The sequence below is a fragment of the Mixophyes fleayi genome, chromosome 9 (assembly GCF_038048845.1).
Source record: "Mixophyes fleayi isolate aMixFle1 chromosome 9, aMixFle1.hap1, whole genome shotgun sequence".
NCBI classification, from domain to species: domain Eukaryota; kingdom Metazoa; phylum Chordata; class Amphibia; order Anura; family Limnodynastidae; genus Mixophyes; species Mixophyes fleayi.
In genome coordinates, this window is record NC_134410.1 from 23,903,740 (window position 1) to 23,925,798 (window position 22,059).

The 22,059-nt window shown below is 39.3% G+C and overlaps 1 protein-coding gene across 9 annotated transcripts in view; it reads left to right on the top strand.

Moving 5' to 3' along the window:
- LOC142102234 (cytochrome P450 2C8-like) overlaps positions 1 to 22,059 on the top strand; it is a 48,414-nt gene that overhangs the window by 7,192 nt on the left and 19,163 nt on the right. For 3 of the 9 annotated variants that reach the window (XM_075186958.1, XM_075186959.1, XM_075186961.1), the window contains 3 exons: positions 389 to 530; positions 19,235 to 19,419; positions 19,585 to 19,747. In XM_075186958.1, coding sequence (XP_075043059.1) covers positions 389 to 530; positions 19,235 to 19,419; positions 19,585 to 19,747 — 490 coding nt within the window. Of the gene's footprint in view, positions 1 to 388; positions 531 to 723; positions 1,111 to 6,101; positions 6,988 to 14,170; positions 14,233 to 18,547; positions 18,662 to 19,234; positions 19,420 to 19,584; positions 19,748 to 22,059 lie in introns of those variants that run through there. The other 6 variants (XM_075186965.1, XM_075186963.1, XM_075186964.1 and 3 more) reach the window with 6 other exon arrangements.

Genomic DNA, 22,059 nt, shown 5'->3' on the forward strand with positions numbered 1-22,059 from the left:
GATGATTTATGTACTGATATATACTTTTTCAATTGATTAATATAAACTGATAGTTTCTTTCATAATTGATTTTATATAATTTTCTACATTTTAAATTCTGTTATACTAATTTGCTACATCTACCGGTAAATTAGTATATCTAATACATAGTATATCTAGTATATCTAATACATTTAAGATTTAGCTAATCACTGCTATTATTTAGCAGTGGGTTTTCTTGAGCACAGTTTTAACTACTGGATTTCTTGTTTAGAGGCAAAAGGATTGGAAATTTTTCCCTAAACGGCAGCACAGAGTACTGTTTTTAATATTGTTATCATTCATTTAGCACCTGGACTACCAATTTGTATGTGATCATATTTCCAACATGTTTTATATTGCTTTCTAGGGTACTCTAATATTTCCCATGCTGACATCGGTCTTGAAGGACCCTAAACATTTTAAGAACCCAAAGCAATTTGATCCCAAACACTTTTTGGATGAAAATGACTGTTTCAAGAACAATGAGGCCTTCTTGCCGTTTTCACTGGGTAATATTTTTCTTAACTAAAATCTATATGTATAACGCTAATCTATATTACATTAGATTATACCGCTGGGATGTGGAAGGAAGACAAGTTGAGGAATGTCTTACCTAACACCTTTGTATTGTTGTGAAATTCTAATGGTATCAGTTTACCTCATATTGTGACAATTCTTTTAATGACCATCTATTGTCCACAGGTAAGAGGAGTTGTATTGGAGAAGGCCTGGCACGTATGGAGATTTTTCTCTTTCTTGCCACCATATTGCAAAGATTTAACCTGAAATCAAATGTTGCCCCGGAAGATCTTGACATCACTCCAGAACCAAATAAAAATGGACAAATACCCAGAACATACCAAATGTATGTCATTCCAAGATAAATGGGCCACTCACTGAAATTCAGGACGTTTTTGGTTAGGCTGTGGCAGGTGACAGATCATTTACAATGTAATTAATGCAACTGCTGCTCTCCAGATGATTGGATACATGTATCCATTCATCTGGGTTTGTGGATTTGTATGGGGTTTAATAAATAGAATAACCTAATGTAATACTCATCAATAAACGTGTGTCATTGTGAATCAATGTGGACCTATGTGGTAAGGAACAAATTGTCTCTTTCTTATTGAGTTCCAAGAAATGTTATCGGTAAATAATTTCGATTTTCTTATTCTACATGTTGTGGACATAGGGAACTTACAGTTATTTATAGAGATAGGCGGGCTCGGCTTCCCGAAAACCGAGCCCACCTGAACTTAGGGGATCCGAGTACCGAGATAGCTCGGTACTTTCGCTCTTTTGGATTCCAAAACGAGGCAAAATGTCATCGTGGGAACTTGGATCTCGCGAATTTTGAAACCTATAAATACCGCTCTCCACGGCGATCTAGCGCCATTTGAGAGAGTGATACAGAAGGGGTAGAATAGAGTGTTGGGCAGGCAAACTTACAGAAGTGAATGAGGAGGGTTGTAGCAGTGTTCAACAAAGCTTCATTGCTAATTGTCATTGCTGAAATCCAAATATACAAGTCCTTGCAGGCTTTTTTCTGAATTTGCACCAAAAAGTGTAGGGTGTTATATACACCCAAAGACAAGAGCTCCATTGCTGAATTTGTCATTGCTGAAATACAAATATGGATTCACAGCAGTACACAGATGAGCAGGAGCAGCAAGCAGCTGCTGCCACCAGTCCTGATGATAGTAATCCCTGTACATCATCTGGTAAAGCCTATGTAAAAGTACATAGTCTTTTTAAGTCAGGGAAAAAAACATTTAAAAAAAACACCTTTTACTGTGGTGAAGAAAAAAAGAGCTGTAATCCATGAAAAGTTATCTGCCGCAAAAAAATAAAAATTGCCAAAATGCCATTCTACACATGCAGTGGCAAAGAAAGAATGAGGCCTTCGCCTTTCTCTATGAGTGCGAGATCTAAAATTGTTACTGAGGCATCTTCTTGTAAGGTCACTCATGACCAAGCAAAACCAAGTAATTCGGACTCCAAAAGTGATGCACAAATACTGTTACGTGTAAAAGCCAAGCTGGAAGAAAACAGTAAGGCATTAGAGGAAAATGTATGCTCAATTTCAGAAATGAAATTAATTAATGAAATCAACATCCAAAGGATGGTGGAGGATTATTTTCACAACGGCATATAAATAGACACATCAGACAGTCCCTTTACATACTGGGAGGAAAAAAGGGGAATTTGGAGACCCATGTACCAACTTGCTTTGCACTTCCTAAGCTGCCCACCCTCCAGTGTGTACTCGGAAAGAGTTTTCAACACCGCCGGGAACTTTGTCAGCGATCGGCATAGAAGGCTACTTCCTCAAAATGTAGAAAAGGTGTTGTTCATAAAAATTAACTTCAAGTTCCACGAGGAAGGCCTTTCCTGCCAATTACTTCAAACTATACTGAGACTTGTGTAACGGTGGATTCCAACGGTGATGAATTAATAATGTGTGAGGATGATGTACACACGAGGGTGAGGATGATAACAACATCTTGCCACAGTAGAGTTAATAAACAGCAATGTTACCTTAAGTGGCTTAAGGCAATTGTTAACTTGTTTTGTGGGGTCCCAAACAAACCAAACAAGGAGTGGCACTATTATGTGATTTTAGCATATTTTAGCAATTTTTCTAAAAAAATACAGATCCCAAAACCAAAACACACGAGGGTGTTTTTGCCAAAACCAAAACATAAAGCTAATCCAGATCCAAAACCAAAACCACTTGACAGGGGTCAGTGAGCATCTTTAGTTATTTATAAGGGATAAATCATAACTGCAGTGTAAATATGTTATATCAAATGAGTCCATTAATAAATTCAGCTACGAAAGTGTAAAATGTGAGGACAGAGTCTCTGATGTAAATGTATTGGAGGACTTTGCACATTCCAGAGCGAGAAGATAGGAGTGTCACCTGTGGCAGCTTCAAAGAGCTCTTGCTGTGAGATATGTCCTGACAAGTTAGTTTTTAGACTCCTGAATAGACTTTGTGGGGCCGGTCACAGCTGGACATCCTTGCGGCCCAAGGCAGCATTTTGCAGGCATATACAGGTATATAGAGATATGAGCTTCAAAGGAAAATGCCTTCATGGTTCATATTTATTGGATATCCAGGTGGACTCCATACTGAGGAGCAGAAATCACACCAGAGTTGTGAATGACAGGTACTGGTGGTATCCGGGAACAGCTAAAATCACATATCTTTTGGAAAAGGTATGTCAAATTGACAAAATTTCATCATGTTTGGTATCAAAAGATGGACAGAGTCATAGGGGATTTATTAATGATAAAATTGATGTGACGCTCTACAGAAAAGTTAGATCACATAGTAGAATTGGTTAGTAAATCAGGCAACATGCAAATGGTGATTGAAAAAAGTGTCACAGGCCACAACCCCCTGGGGGCAGGGATAGGTCTTTAAAATGCTGAGACGAGACACAGAAAATTGTCAGACTCTTTGGCAAATCAATTCACATTGATAAGCTGTCCATCTGCCAAATTTCCCATGGCACAGAGTATGCAATTCATGATAGTGACACTTGCGTATGTCAAACTATTAATTGTTTATTCATTATTTTTATATCTGTATGCCCTGTACTTTTGTATATTAAATCTATAATTTAGTATGTTGCGTCCTTGATACTCTAACGAAAGAAATAGCTCAACCAAGTTGTGATTTGTTAATACATTTGATAAACAGGCTATGTGTATGCTTGCATATACATTTGTGCAACAGTCTGGAGGTGTGAAGAGTTAACCCTGTGCTTGCTGGTGTGGGTCTTGCTAGTCTGTGAATAGCTAGAAGCCGTGTGGGGCAGTATATTCCGGTCCTATTGGCCGTATTCAATAGGTGGGGCAAACCTGAAGAGTGTGAGGTGTGAGCGCTGTTTTGGGGCGATTCAGTAGGTTTATAACCTGTGTGATAGGTGGAGAGAGACTGCGGGCTGAAATCATGTGCAACCTCATATAGCAAACACTCCAAGACCAAGCTGGGAGATTGTTCGTGACACTACATAATAAATGTTATGTCTTTTAGCAGATATTGGAGTTTCTGGCAAGCTATTGCTATAGCTTTTTACATTGTTCAGGTAGGGAAAAGCACCAATACATTTTTTTTCTATAATTGTACTCAGGGTTTTTATATTTGTAAAGCAATCCTAGAAAATTACCCCTAATGTATTTGTCTAGCTCTTCCAAATACAAAGATACCAACTATGTAATTGCGGACTTATGGAGTTATAGGGGCACAAACATTGATGTGTTTTTATCTATTATCTTTTTATTTTACCCATTTTTTTAAAAGAGTGTTTATTATATTTTTAACCAGGAGAGTCCTTTTGCAGTCAGAGATTACAATTGGTATTCCCTATTTTTATTATGAATAGATCCAATGCAAACTGTATCTATTAGAGCGTACAACAGAAGTCAGCATGAATTTAATATTGATGCCATGCATGATTGAGCTATGATTAGCGGTTAATGGATTACTTATTTTTGCTCATAATTTTAATAACTTTGCTATTAAAACAACATTTATGGATACTTTGAAACTATGATGCATAACTAGTCATAATTACTGGTTATATGTGTAATTATAGGGGCATATTCGGAATAACGAAAGGGGACGGTGGCAAAGTAAGCCCAGCCGGTTCCCAGCAACAACAGACAGGGTGGCATAGGAGGTCTGTTTTCCTGTGGTTGTCCAGATACATTTTGCTACCAGTGTGTGATTTCCTCAGTGGGTTCTCTGCAAGAATGAATGGCCATGTAAACACACCCAATATTTTAGTTCAGGCCTCATTTGCGCCAAAAATCTGTGTCTCTATTGACTGGATAGTGGGTGACTGTAGCAGGATGGACCGCCTATGCCACCCTCTATGTTGTTGCTGGGAACCGGCTGGGCTTACTTTGCCACCGTTCCCTTTCTTTATCCCAATTGCGCCTTCTAACCACAGCAGGAGGGGCTTAAGCTGCTGCCACCACTGGACTCCTTAATGGCATCCAGAACCATTTTCCCTCTGGGTAACTGTCACTGCTCGTGTACCCCAATGTTAGTGCACCTGGACTGGTACCCTTGACCTCTTCCTATAGATCAGGGTTGCTGTGGATGGATCCCCCTGGCCTTTTACACTGGCCAGAGCTGCTGTGTAGCGGGCAGAGCGGTGGTACTGGAAAGCTGGGTCCAAACCTCAGAACAGCCGGAAACGGATTAGATTTGAGTCTATCTCTAAGTCACAGCAAATACAAGAAGTTGTCAAAGGAGGATCTTGAAGCAAGTGATGTTTATTAGCTCCAGTGTCCTGATAAGGACAGTTCACATTGGTTGAAGGTACCAGTGATAAGAAAGTCAGATGGAACAATAATGATACATTTCAGTACAAACCAATGCTGTTTTATACAGTTTTGGACACAGCATAGCAGGGGGTAAGCCAGCCCCCTCAATTCTTTGCTGGCCCCAAGAAGTCTGAGTTATTTTTAGTATCGGATGCAATATGTGTCCCTAAAACATGAATTTAAATGCAATTTATACTTAACAAAATTTACACTTATCTGTGATATCCTACATCAGGTGCTGTTTACAATGTTCAGACAGGTTCTAACACACTGGACAAAAGGCCACTCAGGAACACCAGTAACGACCGCCTCTGGTGCATTTAGAATAAAAAGGACATGTTGGTTACTCACATGAATAGACTTAATTAACCTTAATGAGGGCTTCCTCTTAAAGCTACACTTCTCAAACAAATGCTTATTGAATCAGACATATACCTCAGAAATGAATTCATTTTCTATACAAATTGCCACATTGGATACAACAAAATCAGTACATTACAATGATATAAATAAGCACCCTGCGCAATTTCCTTTTGATAAATTAATACCATAAGTTATTTATACAAACAAAACCTTTTCTAATCTTACTAGGTGGGAGACCTAATGTTTTATATTGCACTCCCTCCCTAAACAGCCAAGAGCCTAAGCATGACCACAATTGTGGAATTTGAAGTTGCAGGCATGGTGCCACGGTAACAAGAAAAGAAACTTAGGAACTTCCTGTTGATGGGGCATTTGGAATGGCTGCTTTTTAGACTGGCACTGTGCAGCTACTTGTTATCCATTAACATCAGTGCACCGGCACACTCTAATAATAACACCTTTTGGCTCATCTCAATCCCAGGAGTGTGAGGACCTGCCTGAGGTCTATATAGCATCATGGAGTCCATTTGTTTCTTTCCGGCTCTGTGTGAGAGCCACGTTAGTTTTCCCACCATTCAGCAAAGACAACTTCACAGGCTGAAGTAAAACCCCTTGCCTACTCGAACAACATCTGAGTGGAGAAGAATATTGTCACCACTGAAAGCATATTAAGTCGGAGTGGAAGCTGAATTAACCTCCTCAATATCGTCCATGAAGATTGGCAGTGACCCGAATGAGACACAGTGCAAAGCTGAGGGTGCTTACACTTACCTGCCAACTTTATCGGAAGGTCCTGTCCCTGCAGGGGACTGCAGGCGGCAGGAATGAGAGAAGCGTCCAACGACTCTCCAGGTGCTTGAAGAGCTGAAGCACGGAACCACCGTGATCGGAGGATTGTCGGGCGGTGTGCGGCTTCTTGAGGTGGGCGCGACAGAAATAGCGGATGCTTCCCTTGTTCCTGGTTGCACACCAGATCTGAAGAGAGGAGATAGGAGAAGAGAGCCTGGTTTGTGCCTAGATTGTGCCGTGTGTCGTGGATGCGGGGAGCTGGTGTTCATTGAGAGCAGTGAATTTGCCCTGCAGCAGGAGATCTTGGTGTTTGGCATCCTTCGGTGAGTTGAGTTTCCAGGGAGGCGGGTGCACAGAGCGAATTGGAGTCACTGGACACCCCTGCGTCTTCCTCCCACACTACGGCTGGCTTGGACAGTGCAAACCTCCTACAATTGGCCCCATATATCTTTCTACAAGATTCAGTAGGTGGATAACTCAAATTTTATTAGGACTGTGTTTTTTTTTTTCACTTATTTTTCTTTTTTTTTACATCTGATATGCTAACAAAATTTGGCTATACTGCCCATACTTATTTAACATCAGAAGTAAAACGGTCTATAACTTAGTAGATAAATATCTATTTCTCTGAGCAAATTTATTAGCTGATAATGATGCCATCTAGTGTTCGTCTTTCGAACTCTCAAGTAAATTAAATATCTCACACAGTTAACACAATTAATGACCAATACTTAGTCTTTAAAATTGAATATCTGACTCATAAGATTTAACATCTTGCATATTTGTCAAAATTTTCTCCATTGGCATTAATACTTGCATGTGATTGAACCTTGCTAACTGGTTTTGAATAGCCTGCTATACACATATGCTGTGACTCTGCTGCCACTTAGTGGTGGTGGATGCTCAATACTCCTGAACATCATAAGTTAAAATTGTATTGCGATATAATTAGAATAGTAAAGTGTCACTTAACTAACTATTGATCCATATGTGATCATTCAATTGTATTAGTGACTGACTAACTTGAACGCCAGAATTCTGAGAATATTACTTGTATATTCACTGTCTATTCAAACAATGTAAATGTAATTTCTCAAGGAGAGAAGCAAATGTAAACTTTTATCTCAAAATTGACAACCTAGGCACCCCATCTTGACGGGGGTTTCCCTTTTCTATTTATCTTTTCCATCCCATGGGAAAAGAATTACACAAACAAAAAACAGGGACCCAAAGTACCTCTTTCCACAATGGGAAAGCCGAAATCACATACTAATAAATTTAAAACCCTCTCCCCCACCCTGTCCATTGTCAGATACTGCTCAATCAAATAATTCTGACTCCACAGTGGTCTCATTGCAAAGTACATCCCCTTCCATCTCGGCAATGGAATTCTCAGCCATATTTATGCCCCAGATTGATAAACAATTTCAAGCTTTGCATGATACGGTTGACAATGTCCTATCTAATATTGCGGCTAACACAACTCGCATTGCTATTGCTGAGTTGGAACAATGTACTAGCGATGTAGAAGACAAAAATCAGTCTTTAGATGTCAAAGTGGATAGCCATCCCAAAGCTTTACAACAACTAATAGACAAGCTTGATGACCTGGAAAACAGGAATCTGATAAATAATCTCAGATTCATAGGTATACCAGAAACAATAATGGGCCCACAATTTACGAAATTACCTAAGTGTTTTAATCCCTCTGGCTCTGGAGCTCGAAGAAACAATGGATAAACACCAAATTGAAAGGACACATAGAATAGGCCCAGAACCCGTCCTGTCATTGCCAAGTTCCTGGATTAAAAAGCAAAAGTAACAATACTTGGGGCATATAGAAAACGGGGGTCACTGATTATTGAAGGAATAAAAATCTTAATCTTTCAAGATTTCTGTCATTGTGTCACAAAAACGAAAAGAGTTTTCAGCTGTATGTAAACACAATAGACAGCAATAAGTGTTTTGCTTTACTTTTCCCGGCCAGACTTAGGGTCGTGGAAAATTGAAAAACCCTGTTCTTTGATAACACAGCAGAGGCCATTAGATATTTCTTACAAAAGTCATCATCACGAGGGACACCAGCTGCAGACAGAGTGTCCCCCCAACGTGAGATAATATATTCATTAATATTATAATAGATATATGGCCACTCTAAAGAGTATTGTGCCTGTTCTAACTTAAAAGGTTGTATTCTGCATTAATATACTACTTACATTTTTTATTGTTATGGTTATGAGTTGTTTCTCTATGGCAGGTACAAGGATGATTCATTTTCCGTTTAGGATGAGGATGACATTTCTATTAGAGCTTTTATTAACTTTGTCAATCACAACTCTTTTGGGATTAATTTCACTAGCACTTAGTTTTATACATAGTAACTATTTAGATAATTTATTTTTTTACATTGTAAATGGCATTACTAACTGTTGCATTTAAAGTCATTTTTATCTTTATGTTCAATTGTGTTTGGAAGTACGAACTTCATTTTATATAGAGGCGAAATTGACACCACAATTGCCCACCATCATTTTGACTGTAGCCTCATATCACTGCTCTAAAACATTGGGTACTGTTAGGATATTAGGATTTTCTTTTTAACTCAGTTGAGATTGAGACATTGACTTACCTCTTCAGCTGTGCTGGGCAGGAGTCATTTTACACCTTTCTCCTTAAAATAAGGTGTAATTCCCCTTTAACCCGATTAGATCTTAGGCGTTTAAAAGTCCCTCCTGTGCTATGCCGCCAAGTCAGTGATAAGAGATTCACTCTAGATTTTCATATAGTCTCCTGTCCAGGATTCTTCAGTTTTCTGATTTCAGCTTCAACTCTGGCTCTATTGCCCTGGCTAAATGGCATACAAAGACTGACTCTGTACCCTTACAAACAGCATTATAACTCCAACTCAGCATTCTGGCAACTTTCTTACTGTGATCTGACTCTGTGAGTACAGCATTTTGAACATTGCACAGCCTGTTAAACATTGGTCAGCTAGCTTGGAAGGAAATCTTCTATATTATTCTGCCTGCTGATTATGGCATGGATGGTGTCATGCGCCGGACCCACCAGCTTGCTTGTGTGGTCTGGCATCATTACCTGGCCGTCCTCTTAGTTCCATCCAGTGCTGATGCACTGCCTACCGGCCAATGGTGAGCACCATCTTGGATTCGGGTCTGCCCATGTGCAGACCCATTTTTTATCTGTTCTATTCTGTAGCCATAGGCTGATTTATTAACCCTCCTACTCTCTCCCAGTTATTTGTCACCTTATCCTTCCCAATGGGGGGTCAAATCTTCTTGTTCTACAGACTGCTGATTTGTGGATAGTTTGGCTTCCTGAATCCTGGTATTCTGTACTTGCACTTCTCCTATTGTGCCTGGTATCCAATGTCTCCGGCTTCTAAGCTAAACCTGGTAATCCTGGTATCCTGTACCTGAAGTTCTCTATATCATGCCTGGTATCCAATGACTCCTGCTTCTTGCTAGGGTGATCCTGGTATCCTGTACCTACAATTCTCTATTACACCTGGTATCCTAATGTGTAGTAATATGCATGTCTGATAATGCAGAAATAACATTAAGTTTGAATAATAAATGTCTATTGGTGGAATCTTTAATCTAGAGACTGACACAAAAATAGATGAAACAAAGTGTGTGGCCAGTACACTTTGTAAATAAATTCTAGAATCCTGGACATGCGTGGATTAGATAAGGGATAACAATAGCAGATATAAAATCAATCATCAGAGAACAATGAAGAATATAAATGAAACAGTCTCACCCGAAACAGTAGCACCTGTAGTTTATGCTAATAGCACATTCAAATACGGTTCTTCTATATGGGAGGTGAGGTGGCATATTTGCACAATGTGCCACCTATGCTCATAACCTTAGTGGTGCAGGATAGGGGTGTCCAGGCTGTTTTGGGAGAGTCCTTCCCCTATAGAGTTCCAACAGCCGAGGGAAATGTTGATAACCTGAGTCTGATGTGCTTCTCTATATGCGGATGGAGGCGGGCTTGTAAACTCGTTTGAAAAATAATTTGTTATCCAATTTGTTAACATTTAACTACGTTAGATTATACATGACTTGTTGGTATACACATGTAAATATATACAGATGCATGTTTCTTTTCTGGTTTAGTTTGGTGTTTTGTTTACTTGTTAGGTGAATTTGATGGGGTGTGTTCCTAATTAACTGTGCCTTTATAACCTGGTCTGTGCTCTTTATTTGTATTGCAGCCCTCGAGAAATGTGCCTCATCTAATATATATATATATATATATATATATATATATATATATATATATATATATATATATATATATATATATATATATATATATATATATACATATATAATCACAATGTAGTCTATATTCTATAGTCTATATTTTGGAAAGTCAATTTGACAGTCCGGGCATCTCTTTCTACAACTGAAAATTTTCCTAGTCAAGAAAAGTCAGGGATGTTCTCTTCTCAATGTTATGTGGGAAAGAAAAGTTCCTAGTTTTGCCACCAAGAATATGGTGACAAAATGAATTAATGTCATCTGTTTCCATAAAGAGATCAATTTTATTAAACCATTCTGAGATGGTTGGAGGAGAGGATAATCACAAGTGTATTGGTGTTATAATTTTAGCAGCATTACAAAGGTGTTTTTTTTTTTTATATAGATATAGGTATTGTTGTCCAATCTAGAAGTCAAAATAGCGGATTATTAGAAATATCTTCTCCCAGAATTATTTTAGATAGATTTATAACATTTTCCCAAAAGGGTTGAAATAATATATAATCCCTCCATATATAAAGTGGGTTTTCAATCTCTTTGAGGCAGCTTCAAAATAAATTAGATTTTCCAATTTTCATTTTGCTTAAGACAAAGACCATTAATTTTCTTGATGTTACCATCACTCATGAAGAAATGAGTTTTGTAACTACTGATTACAGAAAGAGAACAGACAAAAAATATTCGGCTTTCAGCAGGTAGTCTTCACCCCAGACCATTGAAGAAAGGATTAAAACTGTCCCACATGATAAGAGTGTCTTGTATTACATCTAGCAATGAACTATTGCCAGGAGCCTTGAGAGATATGGGTGATCGCTTTTTACAAAGAGGCTGTAACCCAGGGAAGATCAAGGAGGGGATCCTTTAATGTATTCAACTTGATTGAGGTAATTTGATAGAGGACACTGATAACAGAAAAATTGATCCCCTGGTCTTTAGCAATACCTTTTCGATAACATAGGCAAACCGAGGGGGGGTTTCCTAGTGCCTGGTAACCCCCTTCCAAGCCTGGGGCACTGTATAATTGAGTTGGCTGGACCCTGACCCACTTCACACGGCTCTGCTTGAAAAGGGAGAGCTGTGAGCACCTAACAGTAGCACATGCAGCATTGCCCATGTATATTATGGGGATAGGAAGAGTTGGAGAGCAAAATTATAGCCACGCCCCCATTATTGCTGGTTACGCCCACCAATGGTGTGGTGTTGAAACCCCCCTTGTACAAATCCTCTGTTTGCTCCTGGATAAGCTCTAATAAAGTACATGAAGACTTCTACCTACACTGGCACATATTGAACTCAGACCCTGTTCATGGACAATATCTAGCTCTGCCTCTGTTTTGCTATAAACAGAGCCACAATCTCAAAGACATTTTAGTCTGTGTTGATGTGTTGCAAAATGTTATACAGAATAAGGCCAGGGTATGCCTTGCACCCAAAGTGGGCATTTACAAATGCACAGGATGTGTCAATTGTCCATTTCTCCTAACTGGGGATAAATCCACAAATCCAAATACACGTAAAATATGCAATTTTGCCCAACGGCTCACCTGTGAGAATAAGTTCCTAGTATATATTATCATCTGTCCGTGTCAGAAGATTTATGTCAACAAGACCTCACGCATGTTAAAAGAACAGATCGCTATGCACAGATCCTTGATTAAACAAAATATATTGCAAGTTGACATCAGGGGGGTATTCAATTGTTTCTTTTAACGTGCTAAAACAAAAAAAAAACGAGCGCTCGAAAAAAACTTCATATTATACAGTAATTTTGGGCGCGTAAACAGTTAATACGGTACTTACTCGCTGCCAGCGGGCTGACTTTCAGCTCGCTGCTCAGGGAGCTGCGAGATGAAATTTAGCGAGTAATTACCGTATTAACGGTAATATTTTTAGAGCGCTCGTTTTTTTTTTGTTTTAGCGCGTTAAAAGAAACAATTGAATACCCCCCCAAGACTCCATCAGTAGCACGCCACTTTGTTCAATGTAATCACAAAATTATTCAATTTAGATTTATACCAATTGATCAGATTTTGCGATTTTAGGAAGGAGGAGATTGCGATAAACTATTATTACAAAGAGAAGATCGCTAGATCCATCAGCTTAATGCAATGACACCTCACGGTTTAAATGAAGAATTATCGTTGTCTTATTTTTCATAAGTATATTTGGTTTTCCATAAGATCATATGGTTCTATTGAAATGCTTTGGAAATCTTCTTTTATTTTGAATATGTTTATATTTTTTAATTGTTTGCTCGTAGTAGGAGTTTTTTTCTAATGTATCTATTCTAATATTATGAATAATTATGGATTGCCAACTTTTATGGATATAGTAATAATTAAACTTCCTTTTTTTATTATTTGTAATTTTGGGGGTTTTGTGTTTTTGTTCAGCAATTTTTTTGTGTTTCCTTTTTTTTGCTGTTATTGTTTGTTTGTTCGGTAATACTTCTGTTGACTTTGGGAACACTCTTATTGTTGGGGGTATTTATACATCATATATGTGTGCTTATTGCTTTGTGCATATTTTTTATATGGTAGATGGTACCATTTGGTTTGGTGGTCGATATTGTGGTGGTTTTTTATGTTTTATTAGTTGTAGTTGCCACACCACCTTGCTTTGTTATTCTTGATATCTCATTTACAGGCTTTTTGTTCCGATTATGTGATCGGCTATCTGACAATATTGCATAAATTATCTGGTTGTTTAATAATGTGGGACATAGTGACTTAAGCTAGGTACAAACTACAGAAATTTCAACCAACTTTTTATGCCAAGCGATTTTACATGCGATCAATGGTCCAATCGCTCGGTCCATGGACTGCATAGACACTAGCCTTGTTTAGGACGATAAAGGGAAGAGCGGACGTCCCTTTAGCGACTTTTTACAGCCATGTTGTCGTGAGCAATGACTGTAATTTCGTACTCACTGTTGTGGATCGGTCGGAAGATTATACACACTACACAACGGAAACGAGATTGGAACGAAAATATTAAACGGTACGACCAACCAAATGAGGCGACAATCGTCCATTTGGGCAGACTTTCGACCATCGTGTCACTGTACACACTGACCCGACTTTTGAATGAGCGGTCGTATGTCGGCTGATTGAGCCGATTATTGGACGAAAACCGTGTAGTGTGTACCCAGCTTTATTTCTGCAGGCTTTTTGTTTTGATCAGATATTTTCAACCCGCTATCAGTGGATTGATTATTCGTTTTTTTAACATCATTGCGCACAGTGAGTAATTTAAACCACTTTATCTCAGTATCAATAAGCTGCATTCATACAAGACTTTTGTATTCAGTGTGTGGACTGTAGTGGGCGACACTGTGCTTCTTGCATAAAGACATGTTGTCTGATCGTGTGATCAGTTGCTTAATCTTTTTACAGAGTGTGAGAAGATAATTATCCCGTTTAAAGTAAGTTATCTTATATCATTTTTTTCTTTATTGATTCTTATTTTTATTCTTGTGTGTTGGCACTTATTTAGATCTGTGTAGTCCAGTTTGCAATGATTGTTGTTTGCTGGACACGGATGCAATAACTAAATGTTCCTGTATTTTTGACTGGACTTTTATTGCCTTTGATATGGGATCTGTTAAAGCTTGTAGGTCATGTTAATTTATTAACTCTACAACAGTGCTATAACATTTAAATATGTTAGATTATACATAACTTGTTGGTATACACATGTAAATATATACAAATGCATATTTGTTTTTTGTTTTTTTTTGGTTTTTTTTACTTGTTAGTGTGCACATTCGGTGAATGGGGTGTGTTCCTAATAAACGGTGGTTTTATAAACTGGACTGTTCTCACGATTTGTTTGTCAGCTCTTGAGAAAGTTTCCTGTAGTGCCTTTTCAAGATAAGTACATTGCAATCATGATGCTAATCTGTTTGTTTGACTTGCTGCTATGGCTGACACAAAGGAGCTGTTTTGCGGTGGATTTCAAATGTAATAAAACAAGCCTTTTGTGTGTGTGTGTGTGTGTGTGTGTGTATATATGTATATGTGTGTGTATTTGTGTGTGTGTATGTGTGAGTGTGTGTATGTATGTGTATATATATATATATATATATATATATATATATATATATATATATATATATATATATATATATATATATATATATATATGTATATCACTTTGTTTCAATAGTAAGAGGTTAATTCGGTACACAATCACCAACTATCTCCACACCTATTCTACATATTTTTCTGATGTCAGACAGGGTCATGTTGTGAACTGGCTTATCTGATACTTCTTGCGAAATCCCTGGAGATTCAAATAATTTTCATTTGCAGATATGAAATGTCATGCTCTAATTAATGTGTTAACTGTTTACTGTACCTGCACCTACTTGTTATTAACCTGCACCTAAGAACTCATCTCTAATATATTCACTCAAGGAATGACTGAACTTTGGAAAGTGTCTTTGTAGATCCTTATTTATACATTGTTGTAATACATACTTATAAAACAAACAAATAGAAACATTACCTCAGGATTTTTCCCCCCAAAATATCCGTTTGATTCAAAAACTTTATTACAGTGTTCATTTTACCTGATTTATCAGGATGTTCCCATTTTTTTTTTTTAATCCACAGATCACCAGATATTTGCAGTAATGCTAATTAGTTAATTAAACTATTCACAGCAGCACATAATATTTCATGATATAAGTGTGCTAGACTTGCAGAAGAAAGTGACCTGTCTTCTTGTGTGATTGTGTTAGTGAGGACATAACAATGGTAGTGTCTTTATATGTAGAGTGGAAAGGGGGCAAGCAGGAAGTCGCAGACAAAGTTTGATAGTGGGAAGAGCAAGGTACCTGTTATATAATTCAATGATAGAAAGAGGCAAATTAGAAGTTTAAATGACTAAGCTTGTTTGAATATCACGTCCACAGACGTCAATGTTTATATACAATGAAATGACAGCTTGCTACAGATTTGTAAACCTAGATCAAAGTCTCTAGTAATGTCAGTCTTTGGAAGCTGTACTGAATAAATTATTTCCAAAAACACTTGCAGTCTGTAGTTCTTCACAGAGAATAATTAAGGCACAGACTTGTAGAAGGAGTCACAGTACTCACAAGATGCAATCTTGCTAATGGAGAATATCCAATCTTCCTGATCTGCTTACAGACAGCCAAAGTCTAAGTGCAACGGAGATGAGATCCGAGTCATCTGTCGCAAAACTTGGCAGGTCTTTTGGATTCTTCACGGTCTGTGTGGTTTGACTCTACCCACCGTGGAGGTGTGAAGTCTATCGAAGTAAAGGTATTCACCAGGGACCCCTGCAAAGTGGTATGGGCTTAGCTGCTTCACCCCGCAGGTGTGATTCTCTAGGTGAGGAGCAGGCGAGACCGATTGGAGAAGATGTTGGGAGTTTAAGATACCAGGTGTAATAGAGAATTGTAGGTACAGGATACCAGGTTCATCGAGGCAAGAAGCAGGAATCATTGGAGAACTTAAGGTACAGGATACCAGGATTACCAGGTTTAGCTTAGAAGCCGGAGACATTGGATGCCAGGCACAAATGGATAACTGCAGGTACAGGATACCAGGATAGATTGGAATCTGAGACGGTGGATACCAGGCACAATAGGAGAACTGCAGGTACAGAATACCAAGATTCAGTTAGCCAAACTATCCACAAATGAGCAGTCTGTAGAACAAGAAGATTTGACCCCCCCATTGGGAAGGAGAAGGTGACTTAAATAATTGGGAGGGAGTGGGAGGGTTAATAAATCAGCCTATGGCTACAGAATAGAACAGATAAAAAATGGATCTGCACATGTGCAGACCCGAATCCAAGATGGTACCCACCATTGGCACGAGAGGCAGCGCATCAGCACTGGATGGAACTAAGAGGGCTGCCAGGTAATCATGCCAGACCCCACAAGCAAGCTGGTGGGTTCGGCTCATGACACCATCCATGTTATAATCAGCAGGCAGAATAATATATAAGATTTCCTTCCAAGCTAGCTGACCAATGTTTAACAGGCTGTTCAATGTTCAAAATGCTGTACTCATAGAGTCAGATCACAGTAGGCAGGTTGCCAGAATGCTGAGTTGGAGTTATAATGCTGTCTGTAATGGTACAGAGTCAGTCTTTGTATGCCATTTAGCCAGGGCAATAGAGCCAGAGTTGAAGCTGAAATCAGAAAACTGAAGAACCCTGGACAGGAGACTATACAAAAGTCTAGAGTGAATCTCTATCACTGACTTGGCGGCATAGCACAGGAGGGACTTTTAAACGCCTAAAATCCAATCGGGTTAGAAGAGAATTACACCTTATTTTAAGGAGAAAGGTGTAAAATGACTCCTGCCCACCACAGCTGAAGAGGTAAGTCAATGTCTCAATCTCAACTGAGTTAAAAAGAAAATCCTAATATCCTAACAGTACCCAATGCTTTAAAGCAGTGATATGAGGCTACAGTCAAAATGATGGTGGGCAATTGTGGTGTCAATCTCGCCTCTATATAAAATAAAGTTCGTACTTCCAAACACAATTGAGCATAAAAATAAAAATGACTTTACATGCAGCAGTTCGTAATACCATTCACAATGTATAAAAATAAATTATCCAAATAGTTACTATGTATAAAACTAAGTGCTAGTGAAATTAATCCCAAAAGAGTTGTGAATAAAGAAGTTAATTAAAGCTCTCATAGAAGTGTCATCCTCATCCCAAACGGAAAATGAATCATCCTTGTACCTGTCATAGAGAAACAAGTTCGCCCGGATTGATCATCCCATATGTGCCATTCTTTAAGCGAAGCCATACAGAGGATGCAAAGCTCGGGGCAAGCCTAGTTCCCTTGGCAGAGTATAACACACTATTGGACATAGAGCCTTTTGTAGTCCAGAATTTATCTCTATTTGCACTTAAATTTGTTTTTTATGAGTTATCTGTGAATAAAACTTGCTGTCTCTATTTAGGGTTCTTTGTAAACTATGGAATGTTTTTGCTTTAGTTGGTGTTGTTTAAATTTCTTTGAAATGCAGAGAGTTTTCGGGTAAATGAACTCCTGGCCAGTTGTTATTTTGTAAACTAGAGGTGAGCTCTGAGTATTTTTGCTGCTGTGGTATCACTAATCTGTTTATTGGGCAGCACGGTGGCTTAGTGTTTAGCACATGTGCCTCACAGCACCAGGGTCATGAGTTCAATTCCCGACCATGACCATACAAACTGTGTGCATGGGTTTCCTCCGGGTGCTCACACTCCAAAAACATACTAGTAGATTAGTTGGCTGCTATCAAATTGACCCTAGTCTCTGTGTGTGTATGTTAGGGAATTTAGACTGTGGAATTAGTGACGCTATATAAATAGATTATGATGATGATGTTTTCATTACAAAAGCAATATCCTTTATTAAAAAATGTTAACCTAAACAAACAAACAAATTCAAACTATTCAACTTCTATTAATTGTTGCATGGTCTGTAGAAAAAACAAATAAACAATTTGCTTTGTAGTCATGTAAAAATTATTATATGATCCAAATAAAGAATCCAGTTATTGAACATAGTTGTTTAAAGAATGTATAAATGAGCCCAGAAAGTTACTCCAGGGACTGAAGAAAGGGGATTGGTTATTCTCAGAAAAAAAGTTATTGTTGCTGTATCTAATTACCGAATGAACGGCTGAAAGTGAAATAAACAACGATCTCACCACTGTTGTTGTACATCAAGCCGGAGAATAACACAGCATCAGAAAAGAGATTTATAATCCTGACAGCTTTACTCTGCAACTAGCAGGAAAACAACTTGGACCTTAATTACAACACAAGCTCTCCTGACAGCTGACTGAAACTTATAATCCACAACCATCGGGACAGTGGGTTTGATGTTAAACATTCTTTAAAAAACTATTTTCATTAAACTGGATACTTTATTTGGCTCATATAGTATTTTCAAAATGGTTACAAACCAAATTGTTTATTTGTTTTTTTTCTACAGACCGTGCAATAGGCTACTCCGCAGTGAATAGTTTGTATTTGTTTATTTTTTATGTTAATATTTTTAATAAAGGATATTGCTTTTGTAATTCTGAAAGCATGCGACTAAGATTTTTTAAATTTATTCTAATTGTTTAATACCAGTTGTACAGCGCAGTCCAAATTTTTTACTTTGCTAAGTATTGTAGAAGTATGACAAGCTTAAACACTTATTATACTATATGAGCTTACATTCTACTGGAACATTTCCATGTTAACTCCACCCAATTAAACATGTAAATACATGAATATATATACATATTCTGGTCTGTGTCAGTCAGACTTAACTATAGTACAACAAAACATTTTGAAGTTGTTCGTGCATTAACTCTGATGTTGATCTACATTACTGAACGGCATTAGAGAAGCTGCAGACCAATATCCAACTGAACATTAAGTGGTTTATATTTCAGGATTCTCCATGGATAGCTCATGGATTGTGGCAGTGCTCCTTACGGTCATCACCTGCAACTTTATCTATTTGACTTGGGACACAATGTACCGGAAACGTAACCTCCCTCCAGGTCCAACTCCCCTGCCTCTAGTTGGAACCTTGCTTTACATAAAGAGGGGGGGATTGGTGAATTCCCTTATGAAGGTCAGTTGTATCTGTTTTGTATAGGGCTAAAATAATTACTTAAAAAAAAAAAATATATGCTCTGATAATTTTACATTGAGGGTTTATATTAAATAATATGCTTGGGAAAAGTAGTACTTAGATTGAAAAATAGATAACTGTAAATCTGTCTAATCTGTTTTACAGCTCTGGGAGAAATATGGTCCAGTGTATACCCTTTATTTTGGCCCTCGACCAGTGGTTGTCGTTTGTGGATATGAAGCTGTAAAGGAAGCACTTGTTGAACGAGGTGAAGATTTCGGTTCCCGAGGTCATCTACCTTCAATGGAGAGATTTACCAAGACTTATGGTAAGAGAAACATTTAAGTGGCTATAGATCCTTTTTAAGGATACAAAATAATGGGACTTATGGCTCTCACCAAGAATTGAGAAACTAAACAAAACCCTGCAATATACATAATCAAGTATAAAATATCTCCTAATGCAGCACTTATAGTAGGTATAGATTGTTTGTGGACTTAAAACCAAAGCGTATAAACAAAATTACTTCTGTAACGATATTCATCAGCAGTCACCCACCACAATGTGTTGAGTTTTCAATTTAGGCAGACCATGTAATTAAAAGAATACCTAACATAATTATATAGTTGTCTCAGAGACAAATAATGGTTTAGCTAGACAGCATATATAGGTTGAATCTCTGACTTGGATGCTAAAATACATGGAAATACTGGTTACATAGCATTAAGGTGAAGATATGCAGAGGGTTCAAACAGTAACCTTGATAAAAGTCTCACTTTTATTTGGCTTCCGAAGCACATTTCCAGAACCAGCTGGTAAGACCAGGGCCTGATTAAGGGTTCTGGCCGCCCTAGGCTAATACGGCCGCAGCGCCCCCCCCCCCCCCCCCTCCTCCGAATATATATAGGTGTATAGGAACACTCCTGAATATGAATGTTCAGGTGTATTCTCCAGCATTCAAATTTAGACAGATTGTGCCATTGTCTCTTACCTGTCCTTGCTCTTCTCTCTTGCAACTTTGTTATCCTCTCGCTGGCTTCTGGAAAGTTGGCATCCTGTTTTGAAAATGCAAAAATGTATTATAATGCAAACCCTGAATGATTAGGCCCTTTAGTTAAAACAAAACACTCCATTATGGCCAGCTAAAAGTACCCCATTGGACAGGCATATATAAGCAATATCTGAATATTTGTTGTCAATCAAATACAAACCTCTACCAGCCCCATCTCACTAATATTTAGTATTCTAGTGATTGCTGAGACCACCCATGTGACCACCACACAATCATGAGATTCTGCCCCCCAAAGCTGCTGTATTTTTTAAATACCCCCTGCAGCCATTTTCCTTAACCACAACCCCCCCCCCACAGCCATTTTCCTTAACCCCTGCTGCAGCCATTTTCTTTACCTCCCATCCTGCATCCATCCCCCTTGCAGCTATTTTCCTTACCTCCACTCTGCTAGCTAGCTATCCCCCCCGTCACATCAAAACTCCCCCAGTCACATATATCAGCCCCCCTCCTCTGCCCTCCTTCATACATATCAACCTCTCTCCCTCCCTATAGATTTTCATGGCAGCCCCCCCACACACTATAGATTTGTATGACAGTCCCCCTCTCCCTCCCTATACATATGCATGACAGTCCCCCCTCTCCCTCCCTATAGATATGCAGGGTAGTTCCCCCCCCCTCCCTATAGATATGCAGGGCAGTCCCCCCCTCCCTATAGATATGCAGGGCAGTTCCCCCCCTCCCTATAGATATGCAGAGCAGTTCCCCCCCCTCCCTATAGATATGCAGAGCAGTTCCCCCCCTCCCTATAGATATGCAGGGCAGTTCCCCCCCCCCCCTCCCTATAGATATGCAGGGCAGTTCCCCCCCCCTCCCTATAGATATGCAGGGCAGTTCCCCCCCCTCCCTATAGATATGCAGGGCAGTTCCCCCCCCCCCTCCCTATAGATATGCAGGGCAGTTTCCCCCCCCTCCCTATAGATATGCAGGGCAGTCCCCCCCCCTCCCTATAGATATGCAGGGCAGTTCCCCCCCTCCCTATAGATATGCAGAGCAGTTCGCCCCCCTCCCTATAGATAGGCAGGGCAGTTCCCCCCCCTCCCTATAGATAGGCAGGGCAGTTCCCCCCCCCCCTCCCTATAGATATGCAGGGCAGTTCCCCCCCCCTCCCTATAGATATGCAGGGCAGTTCCCCCCCCCTCCCTATAGATATGCAGGGCAGTTCCCCCCCTCCCTATAGATATGCAGGGCAGTTCCCCCCCCTCCCTATAGATATGCAGGGCAGTTCCCCCCCCTCCCTATAGATATGCAGGGCAGTTCCCCCCCCTCCCTATAGATATGCAGGGCAGTTCCCTCCCCTCCCTATAGATATGCAGGGCAGTTCCCCCCCCTCCCTATAGATATGCAGGGCAGTTCCCCCCCCTCCCTATAGATATGCAGGGCAGTTCCCCCCCCTCCCTATAGATATGCAGGGCAGTTCCCTCCCCTCCCTATAGATATGCAGGGCAGTTCCCTCCCCTCCCTATAGATATGCAGGGCAGTTCCCCCCCTCCCTATAGATATGCAGGGCAGTTCCCCCCCCCTCCCTATAGATATGCAGGGCAGTTCCCCCCTTCAATTACCTGTAGTTG